Genomic DNA, 18398 nt, shown 5'->3' on the forward strand with positions numbered 1-18398 from the left:
CAGAGCACAGTAATGACCACTGGAGATAGATTTATGCATTGTAGTATGCTAATTAGGTTCTGCGATAAATTTGTCATGGGGTTAGTTTATGGTCATTGATTACTTCGAGCTTTGCCAAATAAAAATTAGTAAAGGAAGAATTTTTAAACTACTTGAGACTATATTAATTTTAAGTATCTTCAAATATTTTTTAGAAGATTGTATATGAATTATTGGTATGTGGTTATATGTATTAATGAGATTTGTTCTTCCTTTCCAGTTCTTAATAGATAGTTCTTAACCTGGTTTCAGTTCTGTGTGAAAATAAAAATAGGACCTTATCAAATATGCTGTATTTCAGCATATTAAACATTAAATTAGACTCTACCAAATTTGTGGTACATTTCTTTATATATAGTACAGCTGTCTGAGTAAGAGAATAATTTGGATGTGGATGTTGTTTCTTTTTCAGGTTGTCTTGCTCTTCCCAAGTTGAATTTGCAATTTTTGACTCTCCATGATTACCTTCTAAGGAACTTTAATCTCTTCCGCTTAGAATCAACTTACGAAATTAGGCAGGACATCGAGGATAGTGTCAGCAGAATGAAGCCATGGTTAGTAAATTGGTTCCATTTGTAGTGAAGAGATGCAAACCGTGACATACCTCTGTCAGAAACCTCATAAGTGTGTTTAGAAATAGTATACCTGGCTTGTAGATGCCCTCCAAAATATGATATTTATTCTTTGAGAAATTGTCTGATTTCTGTAAATTTACTCTTTGAGAAATTCCCTAAATTCTCTAATGTGGATTAGAGTATATCAAAAGTGATAAAATATAAAATATGTATCTGGATCCTTGGGGGTGGGGGACTGGAAATAAGATAAGCGGGGAGAGGTCATCATTCTCGGGGACAGGGAAGAAGTGTAGAGGAGAGTAGGTTGAACATGAGTAAAAGGGTAAAGAGGGAGGGTATGGGCTGACCCAGCCGGCCTATACTAGGGCAGGACAGTTTAAGTCCTGGGAGCTTATAATAAAGGGGTCTTCTGCTACCCCAGCTGCTCTTGTGGCTGTCACCAGTACCTCAGTTAGCCTCTCTAAGGGACCTGACAAGAGATGAGGAGCATTGCTGAGCATCACATGGAATGGAACGTTGGGAAGTCTTCCTTGGCCCTCCATCCATAGATTACCTTGAAGAGACTAAATCAGTATTTATTTGGGGGCCTGTGAGTAGGGCTTATTATTTGATGAAGTCTTCTGCTTAAACTCCCTGCCTGCTAGCTCATGTCTGGAATTCCATTAGCTAGGAAAGACTTTCATTCTAATTATTGGAAGCAGCTGTGCATTAGGAGATTTGTGGAGGTTAGTTTTGCGTTTTAGACATGACTTTATGTCCTTCATTTATTATTTGATTCTAAGTATGAAATTGATGAGGGTAAGTTATATACCACAAGTGACCATAAACTAGTAAAATTAATTCTGTAAAATGAATTTTTATTATAGTCCTACCATGCGTGCACATATAATTATGCTGCATTCTGTATGCAAAGCTTAACACTTTTTGAATATGAACTGATGCAGGTATTTTCCAGGCTTCTCTCCTTACTAATTACAGAGAGCTACACGGACACTGTGATTATGATCTATTTTTTTCACTTCCACATTTTATTTCATACACATTTCTATTTTTTAATTAATTATTATGTGAAAAGTTATTCTGGGTGAGACTATAAAACACAACATAAAGCATTTTTGACTTAATAATCAGTTGAGTCAGTAGGCAGGCTAGCACTGTGAGATTTGTATACTCACTGGCTGATCATCCCTGCCCACAGCTTTGCTGAAATTATTGCCTATTGTTTGGACCCCGGGGGGAGTGTTTGATCGGAAGCTTCCTTTCAGTTTATGGTTACCTTGCGTGTATATGCTCAGATTCTGGACCTAATTTTGGCCATTTTGCAAACTAGGGATTTATTAATTAGCAGATTATCAAATAGAATTCACTTATATTTTACTTAAATGTCAAATAAGCCAAAAATAGAGTTCTTCTGGTCTATTAACAAAGGAAATTTTTTTAACTTACATTATTTTCTGCTAAGGAGGAAAAATATCATTTTTGAGAGTTTTAACTTGTGATAATAAACTTTTCTAGATTTTCGTAAAAATGATGAGATCTAGGGGCACCTGGGTGGCTCATTTGTTTGAGTTTCCGATTGTGGCTCAGGTCATGATTCTTGCATTTGTGAGTTCAAGCCCTGCATTGTGCTCGCTGCTGTCAGTATAGAGCCCACTTTGGATCCTCTGTCCCCCTTTCTCGCCACCCTGTCTCAAAATAAATAAACATTAAAAGAAAAAGATGAGATCTAAAAAGAGGCCAGACTTCTTTCTGCTCGTGTGTGCTGAAGGTGGAGAAGAGAGGCATTTTTACTCAGTGCATGGTTCTAATGATCATGTTTTCAGGCTGCTAAAACCACTGAGCAACATACAGGCAGAAATCTGTCCTCTTTAATGCTTCATGTTGCAGGTAGATTTTCTAAGCAGAAGTTGGGGAGAATAGATTAGTGGTTGCCTGGGTGTAGGAACAGGATTGACTGTAGTCAGATGAGAGGGATCTTTTATACATAGGATGGAAATGTTCTCAAATTACATTGTGGTGATGGATGCACAACCCTGCAAATTTACCAAAAATCATTGAAATGTGTGCATTTACAGTGAATGAATTTTATGGTGTATAAACTAATACTGTAGTAAAATTGTAAAAAATGGAGGAGGTGATAGTTATTACCTTTTAGAAATTGTACTAAGCAAGTCACTGGATGCAGAACATTTGTTTTTAATTAGTTTTACTCTTTGATATTACAAAATGTGTAGGTGTTTTCTTATAACACAAAGACTTTACATGGAATATAGCTTTTCTTTATCTGTGTAAGCATGTTAGTTTTGGCAGTGCTTTCCAGTTTGGGAGTGTGGCTACAGAATTTATGTTACAGATTTCCCAGATATACTACTTAATGTAAAATTTAAAGCACTACTTAGACTAAGAAGAAATAATGGGTATTTGAATGTTACTGATTCTGATTATTACAACTAGCTTATTTGTACCCCTAATTCATGGCAGCATCTTTTAAATGATTTAACTATTACGCCCTAAAGCAAGCATTTGCATAGATATTAATCATTTGTTGGTTTGGTTTTAATTTTTAAAATTCTAGCTTGTTCTAAAACAGCTTATAGAAATACCTATACATAAAATGGAAATAGTTGTGACTATCTTGATGAAAAGAGGAAGAGGATAAGAATATAAACTAAAGCTAACTATGCTAGATTATTATTATAATCTAGGTTATTCTATCATTATAATAGATTATTCTTTGACAGCATGGCTCTGCTCTTATGTATATAGTTACCTTTTTTTCCTGGGTGTGTGTTGGCTCCTCCTCCTTTGTCCCTTTCTTTACTGGACCATGTTTGCCAATTCATACTGTTGAATATATTCCTTATATATTGGGACTTGGTTTTTGTTTTTTGTTTTTTTGTTTTTAAGTTTATTAGTAAGAGTTACTAATGTCAGGGCTTAGTTAGGAGCTAAACATGTATTCCTCCTTACTAATTGTACTTGTCCCAAAGTTGGGGAAAAGTCCTTTTTTGTTTGAGTAATCATGCACTTTTTTGGTTTTCAGGCAGTCTGAGTATGGTGGTGTAGTGTTTGGTGGCTGGGCACGAATGGCCCAGCCTATTGTCGCTTTCACTGTGGTTGAGGTTGCCAAGCCCAACATAGGTGAAAACTGGCCAACCCGAGTTCGTGCGGATGTTACCATCAATCTGAATGTCAGAGATCATATCAAAGATGAATGGGAAGGTAATTCTCTATTTCAAAAAGTAAAGCTACCTTTTGCCTTTATAGTTTATAGATTTTCACTTAGAAAATTGGCAAAACACTTGTACTGAATATTACCCTTCTAAACATTGTCTTTATATTCATTAGTAGTAAAAATAACAAGGATCATATAAGAATCATTAAATGTCTCAATACTTTAATAAAAAGCATAAAAGAGCATACATATCACAGTATTTTGAAAATTGCTGTTTGCGAAGCTGAGATGAGAGCTCTTTAAATGTCACATATAGTAAGATGATATTTATGAATTTGTAGGATTGGTATAAAAAGAATTAAAATATTACTGTTTGCTAAAGAAGGGGGGGGACAGCCCATGTATAACTTGTACACATGCAGAGTTATTATGGAAAATTGGTATTTTTAAGAGATAAAGCAGCCAGAGTGAAGAGAATAGGGATGTATATGGTTGGTGGAAAATAAAGACACAATATCAAAATTAGACAAACTCAAAAGCAGTTCTAAGGGGATCTGGGAAAACAACTCAGAGAGAAATAATGGTTTATTTGCACCAAAGGGAGGAAGTCAGATAAAAAATTAGTGGTATTAAATGTATTCAAGGATAGATAATAGATGCAGAGAAATTGAATGACTTATTTCCCCTGCTCTTTCCTAGGCAAGATTTTAGGAACAGGAGTTCCGTGTCACTGTGAATTTTATGTAGAGGCAAATATGTTCGTAGTTAGTAAGACAAATAAAGAGTTAAAACATTGATAACACCTGTACCAGAAATGGCACGTGAACTAATTTTTAAGTGGCACTTTTATGTTTTTCCCCCAGCTGTCTATGAGAGCTCTTGCTTGCTGTCCTGTTGTGAGAAACAGTAGCTGGCAGATTTCATCTCCATCCACCTTCTTGGCATGCCAGAAGGAAAAGGATAGTCCCTTAATGGATCAGTTTTCAGAAATTACTACTCCCAACATAGCTGTTTATAACCTTAGGGACTATATGATATGTTTATCCAGCAATTCTGAAGGAATTCAGCAGCAAAGCTGGCCAGATGCTTAACAGATGGCCACTGTAGTGGGTATAGTTGTAACAGATTGTTTTGGTGACTCCTGTATCCTTCAAAAGAGTTCCAATCTAATCTAGTGCATCACACATCTAGAATAATGTACACCTTTATTGTTGCTGAACCTTAAGAAAGGCATTAAGTTGCTGGAGAAGGTTTTATACTTAATACCTTTGACGCTTAAGGAGGTATTAAAATAAACACTGTTTTACACAGTTACCTAAACTCCTTTCCTTTATTACTTTGGAGGCTTCTATCAGAAGGACGTTAAATAGTCTTTTTTTTTTTTTCTCTTTCATTCTTTTAAACACAGGCCTCTGATGGAATGAGAAATCTAATGGGTCAATTTTGATGAACAAGTTAGGGAACAGTAGGGTACTATAGAACAGTATATTCATTTTCCTATTATGGGGCATGGTGGGGAGAAAAGTGTTTCCTGGGAGGCCAGAGCCAAAATTCAGGCCCTGTGTTGATCACAGATGGATTAACTAAATAGAAAATGGAGGCAAAAAATCAGAGGGGAGTTCTATAAGTACTAATGAATATTGTCCTGTAGGAACAGGATAGTTTTGAAGAGTTTAAGTTGAATATATAAAGCATTCTTCTTGTTCCTTCAAAAAGGTATGAAGCTCAGGCCCTTAAATACCCCATTTAAAATTAAGGAAACTGAATTATGAAACAGGAATGCTGGATTCTGCTCTAGAGGGCACAGCCAGGACAGAGTAGGTACATACAGATGGTTGAAGGAGAAAGATAGTTGAGCTGTTCTCTAAGTTGTTTTTTGTTTGTTTGTTTGTTTTTTATGTAGATATGAGATGTCCCACAGTAAAATGATCTGCTTTAGCAGGGAATAGGCAGTCATCCATCAGTGGTGCCAAAAAGTGACATTGGTGGGGACCTAATTACTTCTTTTTGTTTTTTAATTTTTTTTTTTTTAATGTTTGTTTATTTTTGAGAGAGACAGAGACAGAATGCGAGTGGGTTAGGGGCAGAGAGAGAGGGAGACACAGAATCCGAAGCAGGCTCCCAGGCTCCAAGCTGTCAGCATAGAGCCCGACGCCGGGCTCAAACTCAAGAGCCGTGAGATCATGACCTGAGCCGAAGTCAGACGCTCAACCGACTGAGCCACCCAGGTGCCCCGGACCTAATTACTTCTCAGGGCCACTTTGACTCTAAGACTTAGAAGTTGTAATGAGTTGTGCAGATCAGAAATCCTAAAGGCAGTACAACTCAGATAGTAGAATAGTTCCCCTTCTCATCACTTCTCCTGCTTCTTTACATAGAATTTGTTGGGAAATAAGCAATGAAGTTATTATCAGAATCAGAATTGTTTCTAGCACACGTAAACCCCACTCCATATTAAAACAAACCAGAATGGTCCCAGTACTGTTAACCACGCACTGACTGAAATTGCTGATTTGATTTAGTTGTAGATCTTATTACCAAGATTATAAGCAAACAGACCATTTAAGTTTGCATTTACGTCCTACATTGGCTAACAGAACGAATCAGGAAAGAAATGAAGATTAAGTGGTGTGACATTACATGATATGAGATCTAATTTTGCGTCCCTTGTGTTCCCATGTGTCTACTTTTAGTAGAGCGGGGGATTCAGTTGAGTCTAGTATTTGATGTAATGATTAAGAAGCTATGGACTTTGGCACAAGTTTCCTATTTCTTGACATTTACCTTTAAAAATGTTAAGTATTTGCCAAACGAAACTATATATTCAACATGTTCTCAGGATGGTATCTATAAACAATGCTTTTGTGCCTTGTTAAATTATTCTTGAATTGACCTCTTTCGGGGAGTGCAGTTAAACTGTTATTGGAATGGCAGTGATGGATAGTTTAAACCGATGTTAGAAACCTGCTGAATATGACATAGATGGACTATATGCCAGCCATATTTTTGGTTACTTATTAAGAATGTTAAAAATAAGAATGATGACGAGCATCCAATTTTGGAGCTGTAACATGACTTGGAGGGCTTATTCAGTAACGTATTCATGGCATAAAAGTTTCTAATTTTAATATAAAGAGAAATTTTCGTTTAATTATTGCTGTCAGACATTGAGTATTAAAGATGATAGGAAAAAACCCGTAATTATATTATAATGCAAATGTAATCATCGATCGCATCTGGTATTTTAAATGTTTCTTATATCTCTATTCCAAAGATAAGAGGATGAGAATTTGCCAACAAAAGACTGAAAACAAGAACATTCTAGTAAGTGAAAGCATCTTTATGTTTTACCAGGTCTTCGTAAGCATGATGTCTGTTTTTTAATTACCGTGCGTCCCACAAAACCGTATGGTACCAAGTTTGACCGGAGGAGACCTTTTATTGAGCAGATTGGCCTGGTTTATGTCAGAGGCTGTGAAATCCAGGGCATGCTAGATGATAAAGGGCGTGTCATTGAAGACGGTATGGTGATCTATATTTTTGAAAGAGAGTGTGTACATAATGATAAAATTCTTCACCTTTTTTCCTTTTTGCATCTTAAGTAGTATTTTTTAGTTGTTTTACATAATAAGTCATCACAAAAGGATTATGTATAAAATATGTGTAAGTTACCTACTACCCAGTTTTAGAAATAATAATATGGTTTCTAAACTTTTTATTAGATATTGGAAAGGACAGGATCTTTTGAAGTTACCTTTATTTAAAATTTTTGTAATACTTTGCAGTATTGCTTTTTAAAACCTCTAAACACCTCTTATGACATATTTGCCTAGTGTTTTAAGTTTTATTGTTTTGATTCATTGTAGCAGTGGCTCTCAGTTGGGATTAATACTACCCTTTATTCTGAAATGTATGGTGCTATTTATATTGTCATATGACCGGGGTAGGGTTGGGGAGGGTGAGCTATTGGCATTCGACAAATGGGGGCTCGGGATGCTAAACATCTAAACAGAACTGCCTTGTCTAAGGAATTGTCATACCTAAGATGCAGAGACATTACCCATTTAGAAATACCATCTTACAGTGTTAGTCAGCTCTTTGATTTCTTAGATTGATTTTTCTTTGAAATTCTCTCATTGATTATCATTGATTTTTCTTTGAAATTCTTTCTTACGTTGTCTTGACTTGGTACAGCTGTTAGATTATATATGCATCTGTGTCCAGTGCTTACTTTCCAATTTGTTTACTAAACTTCTCTCAGAACTAGAATTAACCTCTACCACCTGTGATTTTAAGATTGCACCATTGCTCAAAAGTGCTGATAATTAAACTAATCTTATTACTAGAATAAGAGAAAATGGGAAAGGTGGAATAAACATAAGGCCACATATCGGGACCAGAGTTAGAGGTCTAAGACAAAAAGAAAGGAAATTTCCTTTCACACTGGTGATATTAGGAATGGTATGTGGATGACAAAAGTAATCAGCCAAGTAAGGCGGTGGTAGGAGCTATGAGTGACTGACAAAGTTGTTTGACTTCTAGGGCTCTTATTTTGTTTGAGGACATAGATAACTGCAGTCTGTGGCATTGCATCATAAACATTACATGACTATTCTGGGAAAAGAAATAGCAAGAATTTAAGAAAAGGAGGAAATATTTTCAGCTTCGTAGCATCTACTCAGGGGAATGACTGGAGTTAACTCTGGACAGTTTACTCATCATTTCTAGAAAAGGAATACTGCTGACTTATTTTGATACTTGAAAAGTGTGTATTTCATTTACCAAATCTTTTCAAAATGTCTAGGACCTGAGCCAAGACCCAATCTTAGAGGAGAGTCAAGGACATTTAGAGTGTTTTTGGATCCAAACCAGTATCAACAAGATATGACCAATACTATACAAAATGGGGCAGAAGATGTGTACGAAACTTTCAATATCATAATGAGGAGAAAGCCAAAGGAAAATAACTTTAAGGTAATTTTTAAGCTGTGTGTAACTAAAAGTAGTACTATGTTTAATTTGAATAACTTCTAAAACGTAAATACATAGATATGAAGTAAAAATGATTCGTTAAGAAAATGATCAACTGCTTTTGATTCTAAACAGTTCTTTTAAATTTTTCCCTATAGACTAAATATAAAAACTTAAGAAAATTTATTTACTAAATCTGTGTTGTCTTTTGATGAGTGTAGAAACTTAAAATATAAATTAAGCCAGGTCAGACTCCTTCCTTGCTGTTGGTATATTAGATACTCAGTATGGCCAGTATGAGGTAAAGAAACTGCTTGTTTATGTATTTACTGGGAGTTCTTTTTTAAATCAAAAGTAAGTGTACTTCCAAATCAGTTTACAAATACAGATGTGATACCTCAGGGCTCTGAATTGCTGTGATAAAACATGTTCATTGTTTACTCATTAGCAGGAAAAGAAAGGTTTAGGGGCTGGAGAGTTTTACTTTCATAACTTAATGGAGACAAGGAGTTTTGATAAAAGAAGATTCTTTATTATTGGAAAGTGTATTACAAAACGTAAACGTTGAGCGATTTTTAGCATTTGGTAATGCTAGCTTCGGCACAAGTGCCTTTCTTCATTCTCTCCCCCAAAACAGTGCTTCTACATTATCGCTTTATCATCTTTTTTTTTTCCTTTTCTTATGATTATAAAAAGAAGACCTCACATATGAAGGAATCTATTCTCCATTTAGCCCTGTTGTTGAAGATGAAACAGTGGAAGTACTCTTGATTTCTTTTTGTCTCCCGCTGCACATCCAGTCCATCAGTCAGTTTGATTAGCTCACCACCTCCACTGATGCCACGTCGAAGATACCTTCATCGCTCACATCCCTGCTTCCATTCTTGACCGCCTCTCCCCTTACGCTATTCTCCACATAGCGACCGAATGCAAATTATGCCCTGGTACCCCTGTTCAGCTCTTTTTAATGGTTTGCCATCACAGTAGAAAGTTACCGCCATAATCCAAGAGGCCCCTTCATTATCTGTCCTCTGGCCACCTCTCCCAACATCATTTTCTAACACCTATCTCTGATTCAGTCCATGCCAGCCTCACTGACCTTTTTGCTATTCTTCAATAACCCATACCTTTTTTACATGGTGTTCCCTCTACCAACACAGTCTTCCTCCCAGGGATTTACGTGCTTCGCTCCCTCACTTTGTGTGGGCAGCTCTGCTTAGATGTTACCTCCTGTGGGAGCTTTTTCGGGAAACCCCCACCGAAAGTGGCATCCCCCCTTCTCATCAGTCTTAATCCAATTATCTGTATCTTTCCTCACAGCTTTTATTATACCTGCTGGTTATATATTTGTTATTTATCTGACTTCACCATTAGAATGCAGGTCTATGAGGGCAGGGTCTCTGTTTCTCAGTAATGACCGGATTTCAGTCACTGTACTAAAAATGAAAAAAAGTTCCTTGTGTTCATTCATTTGACCGGTTTATTTAATGCCCACTGTGTGTCTGGCATTGTCCTGAGTTATATGGAGTCAGTAAAGATGAGTAAGACACAGCTTATACTTTTAGAGAGTTTAGACTACCAATAAGGGAAGTTAAAAATACAAACAGATAACTAAGTTGAAGTGTTTAAAGGTACCAAAAGTCATAAGAAGGATGCAGGTAAAAGTGCCATGGAAGTAGCGCCTGCCTGGCTCAGTTGAAAGAGCACGTGACTCTTGATCTCTGGGTCGTGAGTTTGAGCCCCACATTGAGTGTAGAGATTACTAAAAAAAAAAAAAAATAAACTTCAACAACAACCAGAAAGTATCATGGAAGATCAAAAGGCATTCAGGTTCCTATCCAAGAAATGGGCAGTGATTAACTCAACCTGTGTTTGGGAAAGGACGAATGCTCTTTTGGTGTGTTTGGTGTTTTGTTATATACCTGGGCAGCATCCCATATTTCCTTCTCTCTTTTCCAGTCCATACAGCCTGTTCTGACCTGGATATTTTATTTCTTGCCTGAATAGTTGCACTACATAGCTTACTCTGCCCTACCTTTGTTCTCCTCGTCAGTCACCTATTTTTCATGTGCTTCCGCTGACCATTTCACTCTGCTTCTCAAAACATTTCTGTGACTTTCCATTAATGATGAAATAAACCAAAGCTCCTTCACAGATCCTTTACTTTGAGCTAAATTGAAATGCCACCTTCCTCCATGAAACCTTGCCTAAGGTCAAAAGTCTCCCCTCCATGCATCTCTCACCTACTCGGAACTGTGTTCCCATTGTATTTTGGAATATTCTTTACCATTTGCCATATTCTGCTGTGTAGTGTCATTGCTAAGAACATATTTTATCTCCCTACTAAAATTTTAATTTTCTTAGAGAGTAGAGCTCTCATTTTATCCATCATTATGTGAACATATTCATCTGTCCATCCAGTGTTTTTACCCATCTCATGGTCAAATTTCCTAGATCCCTGCTCTCATGGAAATGATATTTCTAGTGGGGATTATACAGATGACAAACAGATAACTACATACATGAAAAGAGAATTTCAGGTAGCGATTAGTACAAGAAAATAAAACAAGGTGATGTGATGAGAGTGTGATTAACGTATGCCATCCTGTTACTTTGTTATCCTGTTGGAGTATTTAGCATTTATGATATAAAAATGGTTGGTTTGGTTATTTTATTCCTTGAAATTAATAGCCTAGCCTTCTGATTTTCATATGTGAGATAGATCGCTGTGTCAAAGTAATTATTGGAAAGTCTGAGTTTGCCTTGACCATGTATATGTTAACTACTATAATGACTTTTTATTGTAGAATATTTCTTCCATTTTGAAATTCGACATTTCATTTTTACCATTTGTCTGCTTTCCTTTTTATTTCCTATTTCTTCTAACAGTGTTAATTTTAATATATTTAAATTATGGTATGTTTCACAATTGAGGCATATGTTGATATGCTTCTGGTTGTGTGTTGTCTTAGCACTGAGGAACTATGGAATATAAAGAGGAGAAAGCTCCAGGAGTTTCCAAGAGGAAGCGTCCGCTTTAAGGGTTTGTTCTATAATGTTTTCTTGCTGTTGTATAGTCTTGATCAGATTTTCATTATGTCCAGCAGGAGTCAAGTGGTAAACTCATTTATGACATTCTGTCTAAATCAACTCCTAACGGATAAACTGTTCTTGCTAAGTTTGGTCTTTTGTTTAACTCAGTGTATGGTATCAGCTGAAAATATAGCTGTTGATTCAGTCTAGCCAAGCACCTGTCAGCAGAAAATAGCTTCTTGCCTTGAAACACTCGGGAATTCTGGATTAGTGCAGCCGGCTCTGCATTCCACTGAAGTGCAAATGTTTGGGATGTCTTCTTGACACAACTCTTTTCTCTCCTTTCACTGACAGGCTGTGCTGGAGACCATTCGGAACCTGATGAATACTGATTGCGTGGTACCTGACTGGCTGCATGACATCATTTTAGGTTATGGGGATCCAAGTAGTGCACATTATTCAAAAATGCCCAATCAGATTGCCACTCTTGATTTCAATGATACGTTTCTTTCCATTGACCATTTAAAAAGCAGCTTTCCTGGTCATAATGTCAAAGTAACTGTGGATGACCCAGCTCTGCAGATCCCGCCTTTCAGGTAATGTCAGCACTGGATATATTCCTTTCAGGCTTTCGGTAGCCAACCTCAGATAGGCCATCAGACTGCAGCTAACGTTTTGACTGTCTTGATTTTGTTTGGGCACTCTACCTTCACCATGTAGTGACAGGGATACATTTATTTTATTTGACTTGTTTCTCATTCTTAGTACAGCAACTATTTTAAGCCCATAATAAAAGTAGCCTCACATCTAGTAAGGGATCAGTAAATGCTTGTTGTCTGAAGAGTATTGTATAAACATATTTATAGCATTTGACTGAAGAAACATGGGGCGCCTGGGTGGCTCAGTCAGTTGGGTGTGTGGCTGTTGATTTCAGCTTAGGTCATGATCTCACAGTTCGTGAGATGGAGCCCCGCGTCAGGATCTGTGCTGACAGTGCAGAGCCTGCTTTGGATTCTCTCTCTGATTCTCCCCTACTCACACCAGTATGTTCCCTCTTTTTCTCTCCCACTCTCTCTCAAAATAAATAAACATTAAAAAAAATATGTCTTTGCAAATTATGCATAATCTGGTATATTTCCTAATTAATGGACACACCCATGGGATATTGAACTTTCTTTTGTTTTTTCAGGGAAAAATTGTTTTTCTTTTAAGCTTTCTTACTCCACAAAATTTAAATATTCGCAATATAGTTATATGTAATGTTAAAGGAGCTTTGGTTTTAAATTGTGACTAGAAATGGAACAAAGAACCTGATGCAACGCCTCACTCTTCCCTGAATTCTCTTGTGTGGAAAAGGCGCACACAGAGAATTAGTTTTTTTAGTTTAATTTTAAGGTATTTGTTGATTTCCCCAGGTGCCTAGGGAGAGTCACCTCCTGAGGTATCCCTGACCCCAAGCTAAGAACTCTGCCCCGCATGCCCCTCTCCACCCCCAGTCTTCCATGGAAAGCTAAAGCTTTTACTTTGAGATTGAAAGTATTAACCCTTACTGGTATATCTGCCTTAAAGGCTTGATATTCCACAGTGTTATAACAGGGCTCCAACTTGTCTGTCTAGTTTTCTCTATTGTATCCATTCTGGCAAAACTGGCCACTTGTACTTGAACCTGTATATAGTCTTACTTCTTCCTAGACTAGCTTCTCTCCCATGTTTATATGTCTAAGTTCTTTGAAACTCATCTTTGATGCCATTCCTCCCATGAAGCCTTTTCTGATTTAAGGAGGGACAATGTGTAAAGCACTTACAGTGCATGGACATAAGTATGTAAATCCTGCTTCTTTGATTCTCCCTTGTTCAGCTGACTTTTTCTTATCTGAACTCCATGAACACACATTTTAGTGCTTGTATGTCTGCTCTTTTCAGAATGTGTGTACAGATAGTGAGTTCCGTTAAGCCATACGTGTTTCTTTCTGGTCTGATTATCCTCCATACAATGTCATGCACAAGGTAGGTGCTTGGGAAATTGTTAATTCTAAAAATGAACAAACATTTTGGTCTTGTAGGATAACCTTTCCAGTAAGGAGTGGAAAAGGAAAGAAAAGGAAAGATACAGATGGTGAAGATGAAGACTCCGAAGAGGCGAAAACCTTAATTGTTGAACCTCATGTCATTCCCAATAGGGGCCCTTATCCTTATAACCAACCCAAACGGTAATTTTACTATCTGTGTTAATTGTAATAATGAATAATAGTTTGCTATTTTGTATTAATAATGTTTAAAAATTTACTTATCCTTTAAAAATCCCAGGAAACTTAGGTTTCTGGACCCTTTTTCCTTGTATTCTGTCAGCTAGATAGCTCAGACATTTTTGGCCGTTCTGTAGTCATATTTCCAAAAGAAACATTTTCAGGTCCTATGAACAATAAATGTTAGAGGGCTACCTTAATTTGAGCACAGTGTTCTTACTTCATGGCCATGTGCTATATGTAGCAACTACCCTCATGCATGTTTGCCAGGACTATTAAACTGGCATTATATTTGGTATTACATTGGGAATTGGAACTTTGACATTCCAAGTGAGATATTGGTTGGGCTAAGTGTATTGAAAAATAACTGTAGTCTTTTCTTTCTGTAAGATTCACTCAGTTTCAGTTGGTCTGTAGAGGGGTAGGGGTGAAGGAAATCATTTAGAAGAGACTGGTTCAGTCATGTAAGATGTAAAAGTACGAGATTTGCTATCCAACATTGTGCTTGTAGTTAACGATACTGTAGTATGCAGTTAAAATTTGTTAAGAGAATAGATCTGTTATTTTTTTTTTCTTTACCACATACATGCACACCCACCTACCCACCCTACCCCCCTCCAACACACACACTCACTCACTTGAAGGGCTGGGGTGAGGAAAAGAAGAGATTGGGAGAACAGGGGCATATATAGAGCAGACGTTTGGACTTCTGGTTATTGTCTAATTTTTACTAAATGTTGTTCATCTGTATTTTTAACCAACTTTTTATTTACTCTTATTTGTAGTAATACAATTCAGTTCACTCACACACAGATAGAGGCCATCCGTGCTGGAATGCAGCCTGGGCTAACTATGGTAAGAAAGGCATTGTTCCACATGTTTTTACGTGGATTTGGATAAGATAAGCATCAAATGTGTAGAGTGTATTTGAAGCACAAAAACACAACTGAATTTAAGTGTTCATAAGTAATTGTGGCATTGTTTGCATATGGACATTTTGCCTTCTTATTTCAGTGTTCATAAATAAAGTTTTATTGGAATATAGCTATGCCTGTTTGGTTACGTATTGCCTCTGTCCAGCTTTGTGCTGTAACGGCAGAGTTTAAATACTTGCAGCAGAGATTGTATGGCCTACAAAGCCTGAAATGTTTACCTGCTGGCCCTTTACAGAAGAAGCCTACTGACAACTGATTTAAAACTGTCTTTAATTTCCAAGTATTTAGAGATTTTCCTGTTATGTTCCACTTACTAATTTCTGTTCTGAGTCCTTTATGTTCAGAGAAAATATGTTGTGTGATTTCAATTTTTTGTTTTTTTAATTTGCTCAAGTTTGTTTTGTGGCCCAGGATATGATCTGTCTTGGTGAATATTTCATGTGCACTTGAAATGAGTGTTTATTCTATTGTTTTGGGGGGCAGTGTCCTACATATGTCAGATTCATTTGATTCAGTATTTCTCTGTACTTACTGATATTCCACCTACTATTTCTGTTGATTACTGAAAGAGGATTATTGAAGTCTCCAACTACAATTACATATTTATCCATTTCTCCTTTCAATTCATTCAGTTTTTGCTTCATGTTTTTTAAAGCTTTATGGATAGGTACATATACGTTATCATATCTTCTTGGTGAATTGATGCATTTCTTATTATGTAATGTTTTTCTTAATCACTGGTAATTTTTTTTTGTCCTGAAATATACTTTGATATTAATATAGCAACTTCAGTTTTTTGATTAGTGTTCACATGATACACCTTTTCTCATATTTTGTTTCTAACCTACATATTATATTTGAAGTGAGTTTCTTGCAAACAGCATGTAGTTGGGCTATGTTATTTTCTTCATTCTGATAGTCTCTGTGTTTTAATCAGTGTGTTTAGACCATTTACATTAAATGTAGTTGATATGTTTGGATTTAGACCTACCACTTTATTATTTATTTTATTTCCTTTGTTTTGTGTTCCTGTTCCTCTTTTTTTTTTTTTTTTAACTTTCTTTTGGGTTAGATAGTTTTAGTGTTTCATTTTAATTTATCTATTGTGTTCTTTTGTATCTCTTACACAGATTTTTCTTAGTGGCTGCTCTAGAGAATAACAATATAAATACTTAGTTTTTCACAGTCTACTTAGAATCAGTATTTTGTCTCTTAAGTTGAACAGAGGATCTTTACCTCCATGTAGGTCCCTTTCCCTTTTCCCTTTTATGTCAGAGTTGTTATGTGTATTACACGTACGTACATTGAAAATACCATCAGGCAATGTTAGAAAAGCAAACATATTTTAAAAACTCTAGAGAAAAATGAATAGGCTGTTATAAATTTGCTGTTTATCCTTCATTCCTGATATTTTTAAGTTTTCTCTGATGTCACTTCCTTTCGGTCTGAAAAACTCTTACCACTTTTAAGAGCAGGTCTGCTAGCAATGAATTATCTTTGTTTTTCTTCATGTGAGAATGTCTTTCATCCTCATTCTTTGAAGATATTTTCACTTGGACATAGAATTCTGGAGTTCTTCAAAATGTTAGTCCACTTCCTTCTGGCTTCTGCGGTTTGTGAGAGAAACCCATAGTCATTTGAAACATCCTTTTGCTATACATAAATATATCAGTTTTTTCTGGTTGCTATTAAGAATTTTTCTTCAGTTTTCAGCTATTTAATTATGATGTGTCTGGGCTTGGATTTCTTTGGAATTATTCTCTTTGCAGTTTGCTGAGCTTCCTGAGTCTGTAGATTTTGGTCTTTTGCCAGATTTGAGAAGTTTTCAGCCATTGTTTCTTCATATATTTTTTCTGTACTATATATTTTTTACTCTTATTCTAAGACTTAAGTGACATAAACGTAGACCTTTTAGTATTGTGCCATAGATTCATGAGGCTCTGTTTCTTTATTTGTTTTCAGTCTTTTCTTTTGCTTATTTTTTAGGTTGGGTGATTTCTATTGTTCTGTTTCAGATTCACTGACTCTCTTGTCCATTCTGTTACTAAACTCATCTGGCAGTTTTTTTAATTTCTCTTTCAGTTTTAGAATGTCTGTTTTCTAACAATATGATAGCTTAGTAGTTTGCTGTGTTTTCATCTCCTTTTTAGGTTGTGGGTCCACCAGGTACTGGAAAAACAGATGTGGCAGTCCAGATCATATCCAACATCTACCATAATTTCCCAGAGCAGAGGACTTTGATTGTTACTCATTCTAATCAGGTAAGTGTGTATGTGTCCCTGAGCACACGCATAGATACGATGGATGGTAGAGGAGGTAAAGAAGGAGTGGGGGGATGAATGAAGGCACAATGGAGATTCCTACTTGTATGATAACCCGATCATAGGGACAACAGTACTGAAATAGTGTTTCCTATTGAGTAACTCTTGGATTGTTACTGGTCGTGACCAGATTATATGAGGAAAATATAAAAACAATCTTTTATTTCTAATAAAGAAGGTCAAAATGTGGGAAGCTAAGAAGAATACTTGGATATATGGTCAAACATTTGGATTAAATTAAGCTGCCTCTGCCCCACACGCCTCCCTTCCCCCCAGTCTTCCATGCAAAGCTAAAGCTTTTACTTTGAGATTGAAAGCATTAACCCTTACTGGTAACATTTTTCATCCTTTAGTAGAATGAATATTACCAAAAGACTAAGGCTTAAATGTATCAACACTAGATGAAGTTTTCTTTCATTATGAAGTCTACATATAAATATCTGTATTACATGGAAGGACTATTTTATGTTGTAGATTCAATACATAAGGCATTATAAACTGTTAATGTAATAAAAACCAATTTTTTTACATAAATACTGTCTGAAAAATGATCTTTACATCTATGTGTGTGCTGTGGTAGTTTTTTTTAAATCTCAGTGTCACAGAAATGAGTAAGACACCTGACCTTTATTAGCTCTTCTGTATAACGTAACAGGAAGCTCTCAGAACATCATGAAACTTGCAATATAGTCTAACCTCTAAGGTACTTACGGTTCTCTAAAGGGTGATTTCAGTTGACCACTTCTTTAAGAGTTGGTCTACAAAGAAGCACTGGATTTTTAGAATGCTAAATGTCACTTACTCTATTATTTGTCAACTTTTAGTCTATAGGTTTTTAAAATTAATGCTCTCCAATTCATTCACTTGTTTTTATATCTTTGAAGTTTGTAAGTAATGGTGACATTATTGTACAGTATACTAAAATTGTGCAGGGGAGAAAGCTGACTGAAGCTTAATAAAAGAAACAAATTATGTAATTACAAATTATGCCGTTTTTCTTCTATTTAATGAAATTTAGTCTGTAATAATCTTACCTCTTTCCAGACTCAGAGTGAATAAAGAATAATTCATGTGTTGTTGTTTTAACAGTATTTTTAGTAAGT

The 18398-nt window shown here is 36.1% G+C and overlaps 1 protein-coding gene across 1 annotated transcript in view; it reads left to right on the top strand.

Moving 5' to 3' along the window:
• Positions 1 to 18398, top strand: part of AQR (aquarius intron-binding spliceosomal factor) — a 97137-nt gene that overhangs the window by 49553 nt on the left and 29186 nt on the right. Inside the window, exons 17-24 of the mRNA XM_019442640.2 lie at positions 452 to 593; positions 3658 to 3836; positions 7144 to 7311; positions 8594 to 8763; positions 12148 to 12389; positions 13857 to 14003; positions 14825 to 14894; positions 17125 to 17235. Of these exons, the coding sequence (XP_019298185.2) occupies positions 452 to 593; positions 3658 to 3836; positions 7144 to 7311; positions 8594 to 8763; positions 12148 to 12389; positions 13857 to 14003; positions 14825 to 14894; positions 17125 to 17235 (1229 nt within the window). The remainder of the gene's footprint in view (positions 1 to 451; positions 594 to 3657; positions 3837 to 7143; positions 7312 to 8593; positions 8764 to 12147; positions 12390 to 13856; positions 14004 to 14824; positions 14895 to 17124; positions 17236 to 18398) is intronic.

Source organism: Panthera pardus, unplaced genomic scaffold (assembly GCF_024362965.1).
Source record: "Panthera pardus isolate Hobbes unplaced genomic scaffold, ASM2436296v1 HiC_scaffold_24, whole genome shotgun sequence".
Classification (NCBI taxonomy): domain Eukaryota; kingdom Metazoa; phylum Chordata; class Mammalia; order Carnivora; family Felidae; genus Panthera; species Panthera pardus.